This window comes from Mauremys mutica, chromosome 18, assembly GCF_020497125.1.
Source record: "Mauremys mutica isolate MM-2020 ecotype Southern chromosome 18, ASM2049712v1, whole genome shotgun sequence".
Taxonomy (NCBI): Eukaryota; Metazoa; Chordata; order Testudines; family Geoemydidae; genus Mauremys; species Mauremys mutica.
This window is the reverse complement of record NC_059089.1, coordinates 15,923,532-15,940,846: the sequence shown is the minus strand read 5'-3', so window position 1 is coordinate 15,940,846 and position 17,315 is coordinate 15,923,532. Positions and strand designations below refer to the sequence as shown.

Below are 17,315 nucleotides of genomic sequence, written 5' to 3'. Positions count from 1 at the left end.
TTCATATTCACAAGTGAGGTAAAACCAAACAGATAGGATGCAGTGTCTGTTTTAAAAATAACCTGCAACTGAGTCATTGATTTGGTTCCACAGGGTTTGAGAGAAACAAGCCAAGAAAATTGTACTGATGTGGTTAGATGGTGAACAAGGTGGGAAAGCCATTGATGGTGCTGTCCTGACTCGGAGTGGAAGACTTAAATGGATGGGTCAAGGATCTTCCATGGGCCAAAGCTTTCAAACAACACTGTTCATTAGCCCTTCCTCCTCCTTCCAAGAGACAGTTGAACTACCAATACAATAAAGGTTATTAAATATAGCAATATCCCATGTACTGGTCTGGTTAAGAGCCCCATCAATATTTCCATTATAGAAAGATATCATTATAGAAAGATATCATTATAGAAAGATATCAAATTCATTCCATCAGGAATTTCAGCTCGCTGCTTCTCAGCCCTACAGAGAGTTCGACAGCAAATTTAACTCAGCATAAAAAAGTTCCATGTTGACAGTAATATTTGGCAAGTATTAATCCGTAATTTTGACTCATTGGTTCTGCAAGTGGAGTGTGGAGGGGCAAGAGGAAGACATTAACAATGAAATTATTTTTTGTAAACAAATCAATCATCTTCTACACATGTAGAGGTGAAGCTTTTCATCTGAAATAAAAAAAATTAATTTATGAAGTTGGTGCATATTTATAATAACCACATTCACGCTATCAAGTCAACTTCCCATGAAACTAAGTGCTCTTACTTAGTTCCTGGCCCCCAAAGCCAGAACAGCTCCAAAAGAAGGAAGGATAGGAGGTGTGAAGGATTATATTGGGGAAAAAATTATCTTAAGAAAAAGATTTGGGGCCAAATCCCACAGTCCTTAGGCAGTCAAAATGCCTGCTGAAGTCAATTGCATATTGACTAAAGACAACAGAATTTGTTTCTAACGTCTTAAAAATACAAAACAAATGACAAACTGTAAACAAAAACCAACCTCCCCACACTGTTGAAATAGCAAATAGTTGACAAACTCACACAAGCAAAGACTTTTAGAGTTATGGCTGTGCTGAAAACTCCATATTTTCCCCACCTTGTTGTGCCAACAGACTGTACAGGTTTCAAACTATACTGCAGTACCTAGTCCATTGAGTTAATCTGTATGTAAACCTACCTGAATGAAATTCATATTTATTCATTCCCTTAAGTACTGTTTCGAGACATTTAATACACATGTAAAAACACCTCTGCTGGCTTCGGATGAAATTTACCACTGTGCCGAAGGCCAGCATGAGGTCTATGCACCACTATTTTGAGAGCTAAAGTGGGACTTCTGTGGGATTCAGGTTGTGGACAGGCCTTGTGGTGGTCCTCTATACAGGGGTGACTTTCACCCTTAAAGAGCAGCATCCACAAACCTCCAGCACAGAGATGTGGCTGCACCACCTCAGGTACCATATTATTACTCTACAAATGTCCAGCAAGAGACTGGACTGCATTAGCTCCTCTGTAGTATCTGGGCACCTTCAAAGATGAGCCATGCCTGCAAGACCCTCCGTGTGTTAGAAGCCAGTTAAAGACTGTATGTCTTGGGAAGAGGTGTCATTTTTTACGATAGAAACAAAAATAATTAATTGTCTTTTTAGAAATCTATATGGAAAAAATATTTTTCTTTTTAAAAAAAGAAACCAAATCCAACACCACTAACTTCCAAGTTTAATCACACATCCTGGCTGCCATCCTGGATGTTGAGTCCACAGAAGCAGATAGTGCAGGATCATCATAGAAAAGGATGCTGTCCAGGAACAGCTTTTGACCCCAGAGGACGGGAACTCAACCAATCCACAATGACGAGAGCAGATCTTGTTCCTCCTACCTCTGACCCAGTGCGTCCAACAGTAGCAAATGTAGCTCTTTTGAGAGAAGAGTCCAGTCGGTCCTTATTTCATTGGATGATGCCATCTTGTTGCCCATTCTGGGCCACATGGCTGGGGTCAGCAGTTACCGAAGGATTGGGTGTATTACTTTGCAGGAATCGACGGAAGTCCTTGATCATGGGGCGTAAGATCTGGATGAGGGCACTCAGAGCAGCCTGGGTCCCTTCCATAGCCTGCGCCTGACGCTCTTGCGCACATGCCTGAACCTCCTGAGAGCGACGGATCATCTGCAGCAGGTCATTTTGCTGTTCCAAGTGCTGGGCGATCTCCTTCACATGTAGGTTGGTCACTCGCTGCTCCTGCAGGAGCTTGGCTGAATTCAGGGCAATTCGGCTTTTCAGCTCCTGGGGTTTCACGGATGCCTCAGCTTGATGTGCCATCATCTCCAAGGGTGCTTCAGCAGTAACAGTTGTGGGAGCCTCTGTCGTGCAGTATTCCACCACTCCATCCTCCAGACTATGGTAAGTTGTCTCTGCAGGGACTAGGCACAAATAAGAAGAGAAGTCAGAGGCTGCAGCTCTTTGGGTGAATGTCTATAGCAGGGGTTCTCAACCTTTTCCTTTGTGAGGCCCCCCGCCACATGCTATAAAAACTCCATGGCCAGATGGGAGTGACTGCAGTCACAATAACACGGTAGCGACAGGGCAACTGCCTGGGGCCTCATGCCACAGGAGCCCCCACAAAGCTACATTGCTCAGGCTTTGGCTTCAGCCTTGGGTAGCAGGGCTCAGGGCCCAGGCTTCAACCCCACGCAGCAGGGCTTTGGCTTTCTGCCCTGGGCCCCAGTGACTCTAATGCTGGCCCTGCTTGGTGGCCCCCCTGAAACCTGTTTGCAGCCCCGCAGGGGGCTTTCAACCCCTGGTTGAGAACCACTGGCCTATAGGACACCACTAACAAATGAACATGCCAGGGGTTTAGTGCAGGGGTGGGCAAACTATGGCTCGCGGGCTGCGTCCAGCCCTTTAGATGTTTTAATCTGGCCTTCGAGCTCCTGCTGGGGAGTGAGGCCTGGGGCTTGCCCTGATCTGTGCAGCTCCCGGAAGCAGCAGCATGTCCCCCTTCTGCTTCCTACACGTAGGGGCAGCCAGGGGGCTCCGTGCACTGCTCCCGCCCCAAGCGCTGCCCCCGCAGCTCCCACTGGCTGGGAACCATGGCCAATGGGAGCTGCAGGGGTGGCGTCTGAGGACGGGGCAGCATGCAGAGCCACCTGTCCGTGCCTCTGCGTAGGAGCTGGGGGGGGGCATGCCACAGCTTCCAGGAGCTGCTTGAGGTAAACACTGCCTGGAGCCTGCACCCCTGACCTCCTTCTGCACCCCAACCCTCTGCCCTACCCATGATCCCCCTCCCGCCCTCTGAACCCCTCGGCCCCAGCCTGGAGCACCCTCCTCACCCCAAACCCCTCATCCCCAGCTGCACCCGAGCCCACACCCCCAGCCAGAGCCCTCACTCCCCTCCCGCCCCTTAACTCCCTGCCCCAGCCCAGAGGCCCCTCCCACACCGTGAACTCCTCATTTCTGGCCTCACCCCAGAGCCTGCACCCCCAGCCAGAGCCCTCACCCCCTCCCACACCCCAACCCCAATTTTGTGAGCATTCACGGCCCGCCATACAATTTCCATACCCAGATGTGTCCGTCGGGCCAAAAAGTTTGCCCACCTCTGCTTTAGTGCCTGCGTAAGGAGAAAACTGAAAAGACTGTGCATGTAGAACACTAAAGAAGAAAGCTAGTCCTACAGAAGACTAATCTTTCCTGATCTGGATCTGTCCCCAGGCCTGTACAGTGCAGGGTCAAAAAGCATAGGGAATACTACAGTATATACCTAGATACACCACTTCTCAACCTCCAGTTCAAGAGGAGCTTTCCAAGGAACATTAATAAGTGGACACAAAAGACAAGTAAGAAATGAAATGGCATTGGTCAGAATGCCTTTGGCTGCTCAAGCATCCACTAGAACATCTCCACAGACCCAGAAAAAGATTTCTAAAGACAGAAGGAAGAGAAATGTGCTTCCATCTTTCATAACTCACAAGAGGGTGGGGGATGGAGGAAGAGCTGGGAGTAGACACAGAAGACAAATCTCTTAATCTCAGCCTTTGCAGGACAAAATAGGTTTCACTTATTCATCACAGTGTCAAAACAGCTAGGTGCTGCTGTTTCAACTAGATATCTCTGAACATCTAAACATCTCAAGGAAGCTTTGTATAAACTAGCTTAACAAATATATATAGCCAGAGATATCTGTAGTTTCCTATTTTGCTCCATCTGTACGCTGGGTTTATAGACTGAACACCATGAGCAGCTGTTCAATGGGAAGGAAAGCAGAAGAAAGATATTTGAGCAGATAACTATGTACCGTGAGCTTTTATTCTGGTCTAGAAAGCTCAGTGTTCAAGTTCTTTCTTTCTCTACTAAGCCCCCTTAATCCATCTTTGCTCCCTTTTATGATTTGTTACCCCACTCATAAGCTTGAATCAGCTTTAACCACAGACAACTGTGCGTAGCTACTAACCATCCCATGATACAGCCTTACAGTTATCCCCCAGAAGGAGGCTGGGGCAGCCTGTTTGTTGCAAAGGTGCATTGGGATGCCAAGTCCCCAAAAGGCTGCTTGCTTTCCTTGTTCTTAAGACTGACCTTGCTGTCAAACAGTGGTCTGCATTCAGTACCTGCATATCCTGCCCCTCTATAGCACCAGAGCTTATAGGGGTGCCATTTTCACTATATTGTAAAAGGTGCCAGGATTTCATTTTGCTGCCCTTTTGGGGAATGGAGGCTGCTCCACATGGGTACCGGGGCCCCTTCTCATTGTTCATGGGAGAATTACAGGGACCCCTGTATGACCTTTTGATCCAGCACCTTCATCAGGGGCAGCACTCACTCTGGGTCAGGGTGACAGTGGTGGTGGAGGCTGTGATGGGTATCTCAGCACCATCCCCGGCAGTGCAGTCCCCAGTAGGCAGACTGATGATGGTGGCTTCTCCTAGCAGGTTGCAGATTCGCTGCTGCATGGGGGTGAGTATGACAGGGGTGGCTGTGGCACCAGTCGGGTCCTCGCCGTCCTGGCCCTCGCCGGCTCCATCCTGCCCTATACCACCTCCTTCCATAGCGGCCCGGACCTGCGCCACCTTGCGCCGCACCTCAGTCTTGAGGTCTGACCACTTCTTCTTGACCTCCGGCAGCTCGCGGCGGCAGGTGGCCACGGCGTTGACGCGGCGCAAGATGTCGTGCCAGGCGGCGGCCTTGGTGGCCAGTGGGACCCCCGCGTTGAAGTGGTTGATGAGCAGGTGCTTGCCTCGTTCCAGCTCCTCGACGATGATCTCCACCTCCCGCTCCGAGAAGTTCATCTTACGCTTCTTCGCTGGGGGGGCCAGGGGCGATGCCATGGCCATGGAGTGACGGGGCTGAGGGGAAGATGGGAGCTCTGGAGGCCTGACAAGGGCTGGGGGCGGAGGGCGGGGGCAAAGGGCCCTAGAGGGGGGTTGGAAGGGCAGGAAGCCTGAGAGGAACTGGGGCTGGGGGCCTGACAGGGAGTTGGGAGCCCAAAAGGGCCCTAGAGGAGCCTAGAAGGGCAGGAGGCCTTAGAGGGCCGAGGGGGGGACCAGAGAGGGGTGGAGAGGGCTACTAGGGGCCCTGAGAGGGACTTGGGGCCTAACGGAGGCAGGAGAGGGGTGGGACCCAGGGGCCCCGAAGACCTAACAGGATCTGGTGACCTATAGGGCCAGGAAAAAAGAGGGGGCCCCAAGGGGCCTCACGGGCCCTGGGGTGCTACCCCCTTCAATAGCAAAAGATACGCAAATTGCGTACCGCGGCCACACAGCAGGCCCCGCTAAACAGCCTCCACCCTGCGGCAGTGGCGTAATGGCTTCCAGAATCAGCCCCTTTCCTGCCTCGGCCCATTGGGCCCCCTGCTTGCCTGTCAAACATAGGTCTCACCTCCCGCCGACAGCGCCTTAATCGTATTGGCCAAGGGTGCTGCTTGTCAGGAGTAGGCACCGCCTCCCCTCAGCGCCATTCCAGCCCGCGGGCCGGCATGGTGCCTGTCAAAGAGTGATCCCGCCTCCAGAGGCAGCTGCCATAGTGCATTGGGTGCCATTTCTGCCAGTCATCACTAAGTACCCTCTGTTGTCCCAGGCTATTGGATGTATTCTCTGTCTGTCAAGATTTAGTACGAGCTGAAGCCGTCAGCGTCTCAGCCCATTGGACGTGTCGTCACCTTACCCCACCTTCCGCCGCGGCTTTACCAATGTGAATCCTCCATCAATTTGAATGCTTTCCAAATCCTAGTACTAGCTGAGTGCCTCTGCATTCTGATTGGGTAAGGCGAAGGCGTGCGTGTGACGTAAATGTAACCTCCCATGATTTGATTGGCTCATACGTAGAGGTGCGTGGTGCGTCAGTAGTGTTGTCTTCGCGTTCCCTGTGAACATGCCTTTCCGAATGGCTACAAAAGGGTCACGTGGGCGTTTTGCTTGGCGGCGCGAACCGGAAGCACGTTAAGTCATTTCCTTTCTGCGGGGGAGGGGGAGTTCCGCCATTTGCCGGCATTTCGCGAGCCGCTGGAGGATGCCGGGTGCGCGGCGCTCTCTGGCCTCTCCTGTGGTGAGCGGCGTATTGTGCCCGTGCGGCTCCCCTCGGGCAGGACCCGCCACTCCGGCGTCTGAGGCGGGCGGCCGCTCCCTCTGCGGGGGGCCCGAGCACCGGCGTCTTCACACCCTCTTCCAGAAGCTCGACGTGAACCGGGACGGCGCGCTCTGTGTGCACGACCTGGCGGTGGGGCTGGGGCAGCTGGGGCTGCACCGCACCGAGAGGGATCTGTGGGTGAGTGAGCGGGCGGGCAGGGCTCCGGGGGGTGCGCTGGGATTGCACCCAGGAGAGCCTGGGCTCAGGGCCTGCGGGAGGGCGGGCCCCGGGGGAATGAGTGGGGAAGGGCAGGGAGGGGGCGTGGCCTGGGTGGTTGTGGGGAACGGCGGGGGAGTTGCACTATGGTGGGGGGGAGGACGTACCCCATGGTGATTGAGGGAGGAAGGGCGGGGGAGGGGGCGTGCCCCGAGTGAATGAGTAGGGAAGGGCCGGGGGGGGGGTTGCACGGTGGTGGTGGTGGAGGGGGACGTACCCCACGGTGACGCAGTGGGGAAGAGCGGGTGGGGGGGATTTGCACTTTCCTAGGACGGAGGGAGGGCCTGCCCCTGAGTGAGTGACTAGGGAAGGGCAGGGCAGGGGGATTGCATCATGCTGAGGGAAGGGGTCCAGTGAGTGACGGGGAAGGGGGGAGTGATGATTGCATCACGCTGAGGCGGGAGGTCTGGTGAGAGCATGCCCTAAGGTGAGTGACCGAGGAACAAGGATGATTGCATCATGCTGGGGGGGAGCGTACCCCTGGGTGACTGGGGAAAGGGGGGATTGCATCACATTGAGGCGGTGCATGCCTTCAGTTGAGTGATGGGGGGGATTGCATCATGCTAAGGGGGGAGGTTTTGGGGGGATGTGCCTCCAGGTGCATGGCTGGGAAAGGGGGTGGCATGCATTGCATCACATTGGGGGGAGGGAGGGCTCTGGGTGCGTAGATGGAGGAAGTAGACTGTTAATGGGTTGGCACCACACTGAAGGGGAGCTCTGGGTGGGTGGCCAAGACAGAGAGGGCAGCACCATCCCTAAAGAATGCGAGGTCTTGCCGGAGAAGTTGCATTCTGAGGCACAGCCTAGGCTGGTTTGGGGACTGCAGAGGGAGTCATGGGGGTCTAGCTGAAAACAGTCCATGTGTGTATTTGAGGGGGACTATAGGGACTGATGGATGCAGGCCCTAGAGACTAGTAGGATTTGGGGTCCTGTGGGAGGCTCTCTGGCACATCAGATAGTGAGGGGTGCATACAGAAGGTGGTGTTAATGCTTTTTTCCTGCTTGGTCCCTTTTGTTTCTAAGGGGACCCTTTCCCCATGGAGAGTACATCCTGGTCTGCCTCCTGAGATTTTACATTCTTAGACAAATGGGGAAGTGTCTGGCTGTAATCCTGACTGAAAGTATTTTGTTAAAATAACTGGCTTGCCTGTGTATCTACCCTGCAGCTGCCATTCAGTGTCTGCCTACCCCATGCTGATTTGTGGGCACAGCTGTGGCATCTGGTGGATGCTCTAGATACATTATTTGGGAGCAGTGCATGCAGAACCCATTGTGGAGGGTGCTCTTCCATAAATGGGCCTCTCCAAGCAGCTTTGGCTTTGGGGAGTGGAACCTTGCTGCAAGGTTAGTCTTGGGAGAGAAGCCCCACAGTTGCATGGCAACACTTAAGCAATGTTATCCAGTTGTGCTCCTGCCTCTTAGGGTTGGCCCCTAGGGAATGCAGGATTGTGTATATGTGAGGAGACACACCTGCACTACTCTGCTAAGGGGGTTTTCTGCTTTCCTAAAGGCAGCCCCATTCGCTCTTGACACTGAAACTACAGGAATCTATTTGTCTTGCTGTCTGTGGATCTGAATATTTGTAAACTAAACAGAAGTTAAGGTTGAAAACATCACTTCAGAAAAAGTGTGGGTTTTTTTGTTTTTTTTTTCTCAATGTAAGTATTCAGAAATTCAGACAAGGAGGATCCACTTAGGAAACAACAATGAAGAAGTTGGAAAGTATGGCTATACTCAGTCAGGTCATCTGAACAGCCTTAATTCTGTTCCCTTATTGACATTAGCCTTCCTGATGTAAACTCTAATGTACAAAATTTACAAAATAATAGTTTCCAAAGCACTAAATCGGTTTGTGTAAAACTTTAAGGATTTTGCAGCTTATGGCGTAGGACATTACATTTGGCAAAGCTGGTGTATTTGTATAGCTAACATGTGGCATATATCAGATACGTATTACAGCACGTTGACTTTTACATGAGTCTCTGATATTTCACTGTCATGCCACCATCTCTTATTCATGTAAAACCCATAACTGAGGATACTAGGCTTACAAGGTCTGGACCTGTAGGTACTGTAGCTGTATCTGATTATAGCTGGAAGCATTTACCTTTGTGGATCAGTGCAGAGCCCTTATTCTTATTAATGCTTTTTAGGCTTTGGCTACAAGCGGCAGCGCTTTGAAGCGCTAAGTGTAGTCAAAGCGCCAGCGCTGGGAGAAAACTCTCCCAGCGCTGTCCGTACTTCACCTCCCTGTGGGGAATAACGGACAGCGCTGGGAGCGCAGCTCCCAGCGCTGGGGCTTTGACTACACTGGCGCTTTGTAGCGCCGCAATTTGCAGCGCTGCAGAGGGTGTGTTTTCACACCCTGCTGCAGCGCTGCAAATTTGTAAGTGTAGCCAAGCCCTTAGTTTTAAGTGACTTGCACTGTGTCTCTCTCCATGTCCCTAAAGAACCCAGACTTCTTGGATTAGTAGTCTATAAATATGATTGGTCAGAGCATAATCTCTGAAAGAATGAAAGAAGTAGTCTAGTAAAATGTATTTAACTTTTGGTGTCTCTTATGAAATGAACACTTGTGTTCTTAAAGTCCTCATGATCCTCAAACTCTTGCTGTGCTCAGGGTAATGTTATGGAGATTGTTTGGGTGACTTTCATCCTTTTGTTCCTCTCTAATTAGACTTCTAATGTTTGTGTATGAAAACAGTATTCTCACACAGCTTTTTTCTGAAGTGATATTTTCTTCAACCATAACTTTTTGCCTGAGAATTATGCTTTTATGAAGTAAAGGGAAAGAGTTCTTCAGTTACGTGAAGATCTTGCCAGCTCCACAGATCCTGTGATCAAACTTACAAGTTGTGCAAGTATTTTTGTTTGTGACTATATCTATGGGATTCTGTCTTTAATCAGTGATTCTCTGCACTGAGAAGCATTTAGGTTCTGAAATCTAAGCTTAACATTAAACTATAAACCATCTGCATGTGCCCTCATACAATGCCTGACAAGCTATTTTTCATGGGCACTGAGCTTCTTACTCTCTGGGAGAATTGTGTTGGTTCAAGCAACAGAACATTCTGTGCTCACATCTACATGCCTGGGCAGTTCAGCATGCCAGGCCCTTTTCTTCCCTGGCAGTGTTGTTGTATCTGGCTTCACATTTTGTAAGGTGTGTATGTATGCATCTCGCGTGAGATGAAAACCACCATATTGCAGGAAGCCCAGTGAGGAAATGCTCACAGGGACAGGAATATATGCTTCTAATTGGGAAACATGAACCCACTTTATCCAGCCTATTCTTCAGTGAAGTTTCTTTCCTCTGTCAACACTATCCCTTCACTGGGCTCACTTTCTCTCTCTGCCTCTTCTTCTGTCATTACCATGGTTATCCCTACTCACTTTTTCCCCACTAAAGAGAGAGGCCAAGTCTCTTCTCAAAGCTGGGGCTTTTAGACATTCAGAGTTTATAAAGTGTATGCTAGGGTGTTGCACATTTCATAATGCATCCATCGGGGAAATATGTGCTGCTTAATAAATGCGTTAGTTAGGATGCAGAGCTTAAAATGTTGCAAAGTTTCCAGTATGTGAAAACAACCCTTCAGTAGGTCTGATTGGAAGATTTCCATCAAAATATAATTTTCATGAAAATTGGACAAGCTTCTGAGAGAAATGTTTCCTGTTTCCCAGATAGTTTATTAACTAGTCCCCCTCCTTTTCTCATTCTTAAAACTAGCCAGAGGCACCAGTATTAGCCAGGCAGAACTAATTTGGAGTTATCTTAAGGGAATATGTTAAGTGAAAATATTGGAATCCCCATGTCTCAAACTGCTCAAGAAAATTCTACTTGAGCACAAATTCACATTTGTGAAACTTCAGGTGGGTTAGCTGTGGTTCAGCAAAACATTCTGTGGTTCAGGCCTTGTCTACACTATGGAGGGAGAGCGATCTAAGTTATGCAACTTCAGCTACTTCAATAATGTAGCTGAAGTTGACGTACTTAGTGTACTGTGGACCCCGCGGTAAGTAGATCTATGTTGACGGGCGACGTTCTCCCGTCCACTCCCCTTGTGCTTCTCGTTCAGGTGGAGTTCAGAAGTCGAAGGGACAGCAATCTGTGGTCGATTTAGCGGGTCTTCACTAGACCTACTAAATCGACCGCCGATGCATCGATTGCCACAGATCCTTTGTAAGTGTAGACAAGCCCTTTGGCACCTAGCATTCTTCTTTTCTACAATCTGTAATGAGCTGTAGGATTGGAGTACCACTTCAGTTTTTGTGGGGCAGTAGGAGAGAATTAGTCTTATGAAGGAAGCGAACTTCACCCTTAATTGTGGATCAGACCGATATGTCTCTCTAATGTTAGTGAGTTTAAAAACCCACTTGCTTTAATAAATGAGCTAGATTCTTGTAGTAACAACATTGATCTGTGCTGAGTGTGAGCTGCAAGCATTAAATCAGTGTAGGTTCTTGGGTAATATTCCAACTACCTCAGTTTTCTTTTGATGAAAACTTTCAGGTGCAGAAATTATTGTTGCTGCATAGTATTTTTGGTACAGAATAACTGCTGCTTTCTATTTCAGAGGTGGCTGCATTTCAGTGTGTGTGTGGGGAGTTGCATTACTTTGGCATCTTTCTAGATAAAAGTTGCTATGTAAATAATGTGGTATTATCCCTATGATTACTTTAAAACTATTCAGCCTATATATCACCAAACCACTATCAATGACAGTATCACTAACAGTGTAGCATGATCAAAAATACTGGTTTCAGTTATGTTCTAATTTTCTAAATAATAGTTCATTTTCATTGGTTGGTATAAGACAAACCATATACTGTACTTACATCAAGAACTAAGATGTGAATTCAGCAATTAGATATAGTGTGTGTGTGTGTGTGTGTGTGTGTACACATACATACACACTCATGAAGGATCTCAGAGCTATTAACTGTATAGGGACCCACTCCTCCATCACTTGATTGCAGCTACCTCTGGAGTAAAGAGGCAGTCATTGTCTGAGCAACACTTTTTCACTTATCCTTCTATAAAACTTTTGTAGTAACTTCTCCAGTTAGAGTGCTCAGATGGGAAACTAGTTTGACTTGCCTGGGTAGTATATTGGCCATTGCACCAGGGTTAAGCTCCACATAATTTAATAAATACTCCTATTAAAAAGGCATGTTTTTATTGCTCATGCATTCATACTGCTAACATTAATTTCTCCTACCAATCATAATCAATTGCAGGGCTGGAGTATGCTTCCAAAAGTGCTGAAATTAAAGCCAATTGAACCAGTGAACTGGTGGAATTTGTTGGCCAGCCACTTACATGCAAAGTCTGAAGTAGTAAATCAGCTTGGTCTGCAGTAGTCTCTTCTGCGATGGTGGAAAACCTCTTCACTTGGACTAACGAATATTTAAGAAACTGAGTCAAGCACGGCTCCTTCTCTTCTCAGCCATGACCATCTGTTTGCCTCTGCTCTCTGTAACTATGATGTCATCCTTGAGCCTGAACTTTTTTTCTCCTCCCACCTCTATATCAGCAAATCTGCCTGTCATCACCTCAGTGGCATGTTCCCTCTGTGGCACTACTTCAGCTCCACCTGTGTTGAGATCCTCGTCTGTTTTCATCTCCTCTTTCCTTGACTATGGCAACTCTCTTCTCTGATCTTGTCAAGTACCAGCTCTCCCGATTCAAGCATGTAAGTTCTGCTGCTCACCTTCTCATGTGCACAAAGATGTGTGACTGAATTGCTCCAGCCACAAACTTCACTGGTTGCAGCTTGCTTCATGCTCCAGTTTAAAATTGTCTTTGTTTTATAATTCACCATGGACTTTTTTCTAAATGTCCTCAAATAACTTGTCTGTCTCTACTCCCGTCTGTTAGTCGTCTTTATCATTTGCCTTCTTGACTGTAGATGCTACAATCTGGAGTAATTGCGTTGAATTTTCTGCCTAATCAATCTTCCCTCTCCTTTCAGATCTTGGCTGAAAACATTCTCTCGTTACTAACGTTTAAATTTCTCTCCCCTTTTGAGCTTTATCTCTGTAATTGTTTAACTTTGCAAAATGTTTTGGGCTACAGTTTGTATTGATACCATAGAAAACATGAGTATATTGTAAGTAACTTAGAGGTAAAAAAAAAAAGCAGGAAAAATTGTATTTTGTAATAAATAATAATAAAGTAATAAAGCAAAAAGCAAAAAACCCCACACAAATAAACAAAATCTGCTGTCAGATGAAGATACCTTTAATCATAAATTTGGTGGGCCCAGTGAATGACAAAGTTCTGTTTAGTCGTTCCACTGTTTAAGCTGAAAGTATTAAGCACTGGATGATGATACCAGTAGGTGTTCTTTAATCCAGGCTACACTGTCTCTAAAAGCCTGTGTATGTTTGATAAAATGTATTTTACTATACATGTTATGAATCCTTCTATGGCACTTGCTATTCCTGGGAGAATGCTATGGCAAAAAATCTGCACACTGTTTTAAAATTCTGGATATTTTATTGATCAAAATAACACAATATAATCACACCAGTTTCAATTATTTTTGCAATTTATTTCAAAATACCTGTCAGCAAGTATGTCTTTAACAATAGAGACAACAAAAAAGTTTCCCCCACGAGTAGAGAGTTAAAGAACCTCCTACGAGAACCCAGTTTGTGTTTCGCTGTTAAGCTTTTGTTGGATGCCTCAGTCTTGGTCTGGTACACGTGTCAGCTGGGCACATTGAGGGGTGGGCAACTTTGTCCCTCCAGTCTCTCACCCACACCCCCTGTCCCTGAGCCCAGCCCAGCTTCTAGTTTGTTTATGTGCAAATTCTGCCTTGCATAGTGGTGCAGAATTCCATAGGGGTAACTTACAGAGTTTTGAGGCAGTGTGACCTATTAATTCAACGTTAACTTAACTAAGGGTTTTGCAATATGAATGAATTCAAACAAATTACAAATAGTTTCCCTTTTTAGATGGTGGACTATAGTCCTTTGCTTGCTTTGAGGTATTTGCCAACAGTTCACTAACTGTCCTGGGGGAGTATTGTGGATGTTCTGTATCAGTTCTTAGAGCAGTTTTGCATGTTTGTGAAATTGTTCTTAAGCCTAGCTTAGAACCTTTTGAGTATAACCTTCCTTGAGCTGGTAAGCAAATAAGAATACATTAGACGATCTCTAGGGAGTGAAGTATATCTTCTCTTGTTGGTGGGTGGCTTGATGAAATTTTAGTTTTTTTTTCTCATGTACCAGGATATCATGGCACCAGTTCTGTAGGTGGCTGGGCCAGAGTTGTTCTAGCTGTAAATGGTATTCAGAAGCCTTGTGAGGAGTAGAAGATGGAATACAAAACTCATATGTGTTCCTCAGTTTAGGACCAAAATGAACACTTCATAATCAATCCAAAAAGTTCCTCACTGCCACAGCAAAACCTCCTTGCAGATGAGGAATGTGCTGATTGGCCTTGGGACAGGCAAATCTTGCAATTACAGGGTCATTCTATTAAAAGATTTGGCCAGAAGCTATGCAAGACAGGAACTGTGCTAGAGGGTTGGATTGTGAGAGTGCCTGTATCTGGGGAACTGCTTGGCATGTTCACTGTCTGCCTTGGTCACTCTGCCCTGACCCACAGAGCCAATGAAAAATTCAGCAAGGATTTAATGGGGGTTGTCAATACTTAGGGCTCACTTAATATTGGTGAAAATCTTGAGCTCAGTGCTGGCCACCCAGAGGTTCATCTTTGTTGCTAGAGGTATAAAATGCTGCAACATATGGCAGGCTACACATTGTTGCTGAGAGTAGACAGGGGAAGAACTTTAAACGCATATATAGCAATTCCCCACCCCTTCTTGCCTAGTTAAATAAGCAGAGCACTTGGCAACACATGCAATACCTGGTGTCTTATGCTGGGATATCAGGGGGGTCAGATGTCCTGTCATATTTGGACATGTGGTCCTGGAACATTCTTTCAGTTAAATAGATTGCTCTGTAATCTGCACTTCCAGCAAATTGGAGAAGGCCGATGATGCTTATCAGGTGTCTTCAGCTGGAAGTAGCCTCTGCATTAGGTCAGGCTTCTACTTTGTGTGATGCAGAAGTAGCAATGCCTCTTACATGAATTAAAAAAAATGTAAATAGCACGCAGTGAGGGAATGTCGTTTCCAGAGCTGTATTCTGCTTGTTACTGAGATGTTCTGTTCCTGGTGGATAATGCATGTTCTGGCTTCTCAGCCAAATGGGGCAACTGCAGAACAGCTCACCCAACTTGCAGAGACTTGCTGCAGATACAACCTACAAAAGGAAACTATAGATCACAAGCAGTTACAGAATCAAAAAAAAAAAGTGGTCTTATTCTGTAGGCAAGGGCATTGACCACGTCACATGGGCATTGTTGGTTTTTTAGGACCTACTCCATGGAGTAATGAATAATTAGTGAGGAGAACTGGGCAAACTAGCCCCAATGTCTGCTTTTGGGAAACGGCCTCTCCTAGTCCTGGCTGTAAGTGAGGACGGATGCAGGGAGTGGTGGTAGGAAACAAAACACTTATCAGAAATAAAAGTAGTCAAGAGCCCAATATACCAGGCCACCCGTTGGTACTGTTCCAATTAGGAAAAATTAATGAAAATTAAAAAAAGTTAAGAATCTGCCTAAAAGTAAGACAGACCTCCTAAATGGTTGAAATAGCCCTAAAACCATTTCAGTAAGGATTTGGAGCTCTTATTCAGAGTAAGTTTCACAAAATGGTGAGAGTTTTGAGATCCATGCAGCCTATTTCGTATATTATAGCATCCAGGGTCAGCCTCACATGTTGCTGGGTAATATTTTACTGATGTCACCATTCACTGATAGTACAGTCTCACTACAGTTGATGTCCACTGGCATGAACACAGCTGGAAGTTTGGGAAGTGTAGCTTCTTTTTCCCACATTGAAGCTCAGAAGTAGCTACGGTAACTGCAATCTACCCCCACATCAGTGTGGAATGTGATGGAGAAGTTATCCATGGGCTAAAGCTAGTCACATGACCGCTTCTGACAGCTATAGTGGGTTTCAGAAAAGGATTCTGCAGTAGGAGCTCTAATCTGTTAGATTATGAGACACATGAGATGGCAGGACCCTTTGGTATCTACATTGGACTCAATACATTTCCCTAAATGCTGCAGATTTTAGGAAGATCAGGACCTGTGCATTATTGCACCTCAGGAGCTGTGTGGGTATAAGTGTGGGGCTCAGGACTAGAGGGAGAAAATCATTTGATAGCTATGTTCCTGGGATTTAACCCACTGCAGTTTGTAAATGGGAATCGTCTGGGGTTTTAAGTTATTTGTTACTGGAGCAGGAGAGAGAACCGCTTTTTAATCTTGCGTTGTTTAGTCTGCCCAGTCTCCTATCCACCCTCATTACTCCTCATGTGATTTGTAAGACCTTACTGAATACTCATTCTTCAGTGACCCCGATGGGCTCTGACTATGTACCAACCCCCCTCATCTGCATTCTTCATACCCTTGTGTTTGGCACAGGCTCCCAGTTGATGATTTGCAATTATCTATCACCTGGAATGATTCATTTGAAATGGTAAAAAGGCTTTATACCATAGAGTCCCTTTTCTGTACCTTTCTTTACCGGTATCTAGCAAGGGGACCAGTGTAGCATTTACTACACTGTTCCTTATATCAACTTAATGCATTACTACAGCTGACTGTTAGAAAGTGTTTTTTGCACCACCCAGTTTAATTGCCTAAGAAGTAATGACCAGAATGTCTGGTTTTGACTGCCTGATGCAAGCAGCACTGCAGGCTGTATTTCAGCTCTGTCTCTGGAGTGTGAAAAGTTCACATACTCAATCCTCTTAATTTTTCCAACAATTTCAGTTCTAAAAGGTTGATGATGACAAATAGTATAACTTTTCTCCTACGCTGAGACGCACAGGGCTAATGCAGTATCACGGGATTGCTTATCTGCAGCCAGTGCTTGTCCTCAGCTGGGTGTTTCCAGTGCAGCTTTGAAACAAGATGAGTCACTGTTCATTCCTGCAGGGTCACTTGGGGAACTAGAGATGGAGGCTACTGTGGCTTCTAGCTCCCGGTAACTGGAGAAGGATGAAAGATGCCATTACAAGCAATCCAGTCAGCGCCTCTGCAGCTCTCTTTTTGCCACCCCCCACGTTCTTGCAGTGTTAGCTAGCTGCGTCAATGAGTTCTCACTGAAACACTGTGAACTTCCTCAGGGAGATGTTTTAAAAAACAGCATGAAAAGGCCAATTCTCTGGGACTGAATTGAACTCTACGGTTGTGTGGGTGGAAAGGGAAGGTGATTCATCTGGCACCCATCTACGTGGGAAACAATAGGTCAAAGGGTTTCAAACTTTCATAGTGTGGGCCCAGTCTTAATAAATGCCTTACAAGTCCCCTCTTTTTCTCCACCCTCACCACTTCCTTGTTGCATAACATCCCTGTGGCAACTACAGTGATCACTTCCATGGCAAAGTAATATTGAGGAAACTATTGTATT

General features: G+C 46.9%; 2 protein-coding genes across 3 annotated transcripts in view; one reads left to right on the top strand and one right to left on the bottom strand.

Annotated features, from left to right (window-relative positions):
* Nucleotides 1–6,033, bottom strand: NAIF1 (nuclear apoptosis inducing factor 1). Of its 2 annotated transcripts, none has more exons than XM_044992234.1 (3): nucleotides 4,805–6,033; nucleotides 1,699–2,408; nucleotides 1–656 (listed from the first exon to the last, which is right to left on the bottom strand). In XM_044992234.1, the coding sequence occupies exons 1-2, from the start codon at nucleotides 5,313–5,315 to the stop codon at nucleotides 1,936–1,938; spliced, it is 984 nt and encodes a 327-aa protein (XP_044848169.1). In that variant the 5' UTR covers nucleotides 5,316–6,033; the 3' UTR covers nucleotides 1–656; nucleotides 1,699–1,935. The 2 variants fall into 2 exon arrangements, with proteins under 2 accessions (XP_044848169.1, XP_044848170.1); XM_044992235.1 differs by having other exon boundaries at nucleotides 1,867–2,408.
* A 298-nt stretch (nucleotides 6,034–6,331) lies between these two features.
* SLC25A25 (solute carrier family 25 member 25) overlaps nucleotides 6,332–17,315 on the top strand; it is a 34,791-nt gene continuing 23,807 nt past the window's right edge. Inside the window, exon 1 of the mRNA XM_044992787.1 lies at nucleotides 6,332–6,744. Coding sequence (XP_044848722.1) covers nucleotides 6,490–6,744 — 255 coding nt within the window. The 5' untranslated portion in view covers nucleotides 6,332–6,489. The remainder of the gene's footprint in view (nucleotides 6,745–17,315) is intronic.